Raw genomic sequence first — 4404 nt, 5'->3', positions numbered from 1 at the left:
CTCGTTGCCTCGGTGTGGCGGGTCGGCGAGGACTGCTCTCCAGAAGCAGTCATTGCGGGCACTAGCGCTGGCATCCTTCTTTAGCGCGCAGTTCTGCCCGCTTCGATGATTTCTTCATCAAGCACGGGATTGATAACAAACCCGCGGGGGTCTTCGTCGATGACGGAGCCGCGAACTCGTTGATGGCCAGCATCAGCTGATTCGAGAGCACGCGCACAGCGTCCATTCCAGCACGACTGGGCGAGACGCATCGGGTGATCGCTTGAACCAACGCCTCTGCGCTGATATTGCTTGCGAGCAGACGCACGAGTTCCCGGTGGTCGCGGACCAGTGAGTACCAGCGAACAGCTTCGAAAAAGCTTTCCGTGAGGGCGATGTAACTGGCATACTCGCGCAGCGCTTCAACGACAGGAAGCTCTCCATCTCTGCTCGCCAGGACGATCGTGTCGTCGAAGAACTGCTCGAGCCGAGCAAGTACGTAAGAACCACGCGAGCGCATTTTGTCGTACACGGCAGTGACGCTCCGCAACTCCACGTGGCACAGCAGGATGTTCACGTGCCACAGGTCTTCATGACGCACAGCGCCTTACCTATTAACCTCGCACCTCTCGAGAATCAGCTCCGTCAGCAGCGGCGTATTGCTGCGCGTCGACCTCAGCAGCAGGTCAGAATAGTCCTCCACCAGCCTTAGGTCCGGCAGCAGCAGCTCCACGATCTCCGGGTGTCGGTTGACTGCGGCGGCGCGCGCAACGTAGAAGACGTGGCTCTCGCGGTTAGCCTCCGGCACCGGGAAGTTATAGCCATCTCGTGGGTTGCGTCCCCGTTCCGTGATTCGGTCCGACTTAGTTGAGAGGACTCCGTGGTCGCGCGCCCATTGCACCGCGTCGTAGCTGCCATTGGCGGCAGCATCGATGGCGTCGCACGAAGGAAATCGCAGATCCGTTTACCCAAGTGAGACACGAGGTGTTCGTTGAGCGTATCGGTCGCTTCCGGGTGGTCGGCGATGACGCGTACGTAGTACGTTTGACACTACTATCTACACGTTGTGTGCTAATTGGCGGGGGTTGTGCGTTAACTGTAGCGCTGCGGGGGCGAATTTCAACGAGGTGATTCATTGTGAAGTGACCGTGAGCGCGAGTACTCCAGTAGAGGTGCTGCTTCTGTCAAAGTACGACGTCTTCAATCGTCTGTCGCGATCGGCTCGAGACACCTTGCGCGCTGCAGCCCAGTCGCACGCGGAGAGCATCGTGTACATTGATCGATTCCACAAGACGCAAAAGTGGGAAGCGTACAAGCAGAAGGTGCTCCGAGAACATGTAAACCACGAACGCATTGAGAAGCTTTTGCCGTCTGCTGCGGCGGCAACGCGCCGCGGTGCAACTAAGAACCCTCTACCGGAACTACCGCAAAGATCTCGCAGACACAGCAAGCTGCAGCTGCCCAAACGACGGAGCCGAGGCGGACTTCAAAGACGACTGAGTCGGAGAAAGTATCTCAACCCTCAGGGGGGGCGACGCTCCCTCGAATTCCTCTTCCTCCTGTGAGCGAGGATAAATCTCCCGATACTTCTCGCAGTATGGCTTCGAGCAATAATACAGCGAGGCAAGCCCTGGTCCCAGCGAACGAGTTGCTGCTGCTGGCTCAAGAGACTAAGGCCATGAAGAAGTGTTTCAATCCAGACCAAACACTCGGCAACTACGTCACATCCTTCAACGTGGACACACCACCCAGTGCCGCTCGACAGCGACAGCTAGACGGTGTCTTGGCGGCCGAGGAGCGTCGACAAGCTGAAGTGCTGAAGGAGGGCAACTCGCTAGCATTTTTCGACATCAAAGTGGTCGAGAAGCAGATTGGTACGACGTGGAATCGCACGGCAAAGCACCTGGAGGAGGTTGAGCAGAGCATTGGCGACGAACAAGCACCGGAAACCTGTCGGTCCTCTCGATCTTCTCGGTATCACCGCTGCGCCAGCCGTCTCCGAGTGTACGAAACTCGAACCAAAGCTTGACCATTACGTCACAAGCCTTGAGTCAGCTTCTGCAAGAAAACTTCACCTTCTCTCGTCCTCCAGGAAGCAAACCACAAGCCCCCGATGTTCGAAACGGAAGAGTACAACAGCGCAAGGCCACCTCCACATCACCAACGCGAAACCCTCCGCCTCCCCATTGAAGGCGTATTCACCGTCCCGCTTCACTGCACAGACCGAAAGTACGAGTGAGACAGATTATGCGGTCTTTGTCATCCTAGACGAGAGTAGCGAGGAGCGATCAGAGGCGACGTTTGCGCCCAAGAAGTCTCCAGCTTTTCAGATTCTGCAGTCCGCTAGATCTCTCTTTGCGATTCGTGAAGCAGCCGAGAGGTTCCAGGAGAGCACGGGAGTGACCAACCTCAAGTACTTCGCTTTACCGCTCAAGACGTACGCGCTGATGCCGGGAGCCGATCGATCGAAAGTTGACGAGGAGCGACTCTAGCTACAGCAAGTGGCAGAAATGAGTGGCAGTAGTCCACGGATGAGATCGATGTCTACGTGCAGCCCGCTCGTGGAGGAGTCCACGATCTCTCTCCACTCAACTGCAGGAGACGGAAGTGTACACTTCGCCTCATTCCAAGAAGTGGCGATGTCTCCGGTTCCTAGCGCGTCGAACAATAATGAACCTCGACCATCTCTGCCTGGCCGATCAACCACGACCGCCCATGTCACCTCGAAGGAAAACTTTCAATTCAGGTACCAGCACTGCTCGATGCACCTTTGCGGTTGCGAGTGTGGTGCTGTCAAAGCTTGAGGCGGCCCATGCGCAGTACGAGGAGCCGTTTGTGGCCGTGCACGCACTCTTTTCCTCTGAAATGGAGGCGGTGACCTTCGCCATGAACATCAAGGCCTCTCAGCTAGTTAATAGCGCCATGTTGTGCATCTTTCCCGTGGGCAAGTGGATCTACCTCGAGCACGCGCACGACTGGTTCGTACAAGTGGAAGCCAACAAGCGCGAGAAGCGCGCTCCATCCTTGACTGGAGTATCGTCGACTACGTCGTCTCCGACGCACTCGAGGCGGTTGTCGCTCGTGGTGGAGCCCCCCAAGCCTATTTGGGAGCAAGAGCGTGACGACGCTCGTCGCCTTCACAACTTCATCTGCGCTCGCATGGGCGCCCCCATGCCCGACAATAAGAAGGACCGGACGGAGGAGAGCGGCGGCTTCACCCCGCAGCCACTCGTCTCACTATAGGACAAACTTGACACGCTTCACAGTTACCTGCAAGCGACCGCAGCATTCACGGCTCGAACGGGTTACGGGGGAGTGGCGATGCTCAAGTATCGGCAAGTCAAGCGCTTCGGGTCCGTTATGAGGTCCCGCATTTCGGGTACACAGCCCCACGGCAATGGCAACAGCAGCAGAAGTGGGAACTCGCCCCCGCCTCGAACCTCGTTCTCCCATGTTATTCCTGGTTAAAGGTTGGCTGGGAAGGCTTTTAAAACGTGTTGGTATTTCCTGTAGCCTAGTACTTCGTAGTAGATCGCACTCATGCGAAGTGCTGCACTATCAACTTGAACGATCAAGGAGACGTATCTGCATTACTATACAGTATGAAAATTTCACATTTAATGGAAATACGGATCTGCGTGCACAATATATTTGTGTATGGAAACCCAAGGGAACAGCGCTCTATACCTTAGCTTAACCGGAAAGCTTCAACTTCATATACACCTTGCAAATACTGCACAGATCCCTGTGCACATAAAAAGTAAACGGACTGCAGTGTAGTACAGTATCAAAAGGAACAGCACTCTAACTCTAAAGGGCCTTCATCATCATCAGGTGAAGTTGTAAAGTGCCGTCAACAAATTTACGCATGCAGTCGGTTGGGCAACATTCAGCAAATTGGTTCGTCCAGAGCCTTGTTGTCAATTTAGAAACAAGTGCCTAACTAGCACGACAATCCAATGCGTTTCCTGTGCTTCGCATTGCTTTGCGGCGTTTTTTTCCTCCTCACAAAGGTCGATGCTGCCTCGACGGTGACGGACTCGAAAGTTTCCACCACGGCTGTGGCTTATTCGACTTCTGTGGATACCGTCCCCACCAAAAGCCTCAGGGGCGATAAAAGTAATAACGACGAGAGCGAGGAGAGAGCGTTCGGCATCAACGCGATTCCTGGTCTCAAGAAGATCACAAACTTCGTCGACAAGCAGAAGACCGCGAGTTGGCTGAAGAAGGGAAAGGTCGCAGACGATATCTTTGCTAAGATGAAGCTGTGCCGGCCGAGAAGCTGTTCGAGAGCCCCAAGTTCCTCGCATGTGCCAAGTACGTGAGTCAGTACGACCTCAAGTACCCGGAGAAGGCGAAGACGGTGATCCCAACTTTGACCAAGACCTATGGCAACGACGTCGTAGCCAAGACGCTCGAAGCTGC

At 55.2% G+C, this 4404-nt stretch overlaps 2 protein-coding genes across 2 annotated transcripts; one reads left to right on the top strand and one right to left on the bottom strand.

Moving 5' to 3' along the window:
- Positions 1–61: 61 nt before the first annotated feature.
- On the bottom strand, positions 62–1246 carry PHYSODRAFT_342723 (hypothetical protein; the record flags this gene model as incomplete). Its single annotated transcript, XM_009541216.1, has 4 exons — positions 62–521; positions 606–890; positions 959–1029; positions 1127–1246. 4 exons carry the CDS (start codon positions 1244–1246, stop codon positions 62–64), a joined length of 936 nt encoding a protein of 311 aa, XP_009539511.1.
- A 2692-nt stretch (positions 1247–3938) lies between these two features.
- On the top strand, positions 3939–4304 carry PHYSODRAFT_289285 (hypothetical protein; the record flags this gene model as incomplete). The annotated part of the gene is made up of 1 exon (XM_009541215.1): positions 3939–4304. The coding sequence occupies one exon, from the start codon at positions 3939–3941 to the stop codon at positions 4302–4304; it is 366 nt and encodes a 121-aa protein (XP_009539510.1).
- Positions 4305–4404: the final 100 nt, after the last annotated feature.

The sequence above is a fragment of the Phytophthora sojae genome (assembly GCF_000149755.1).
Source record: "Phytophthora sojae unplaced genomic scaffold PHYSOscaffold_20, whole genome shotgun sequence".
NCBI lineage: Eukaryota > Oomycota > Peronosporomycetes > Peronosporales > Peronosporaceae > Phytophthora > Phytophthora sojae.
This window is presented reverse-complemented; position numbering and strand designations above follow the sequence as displayed.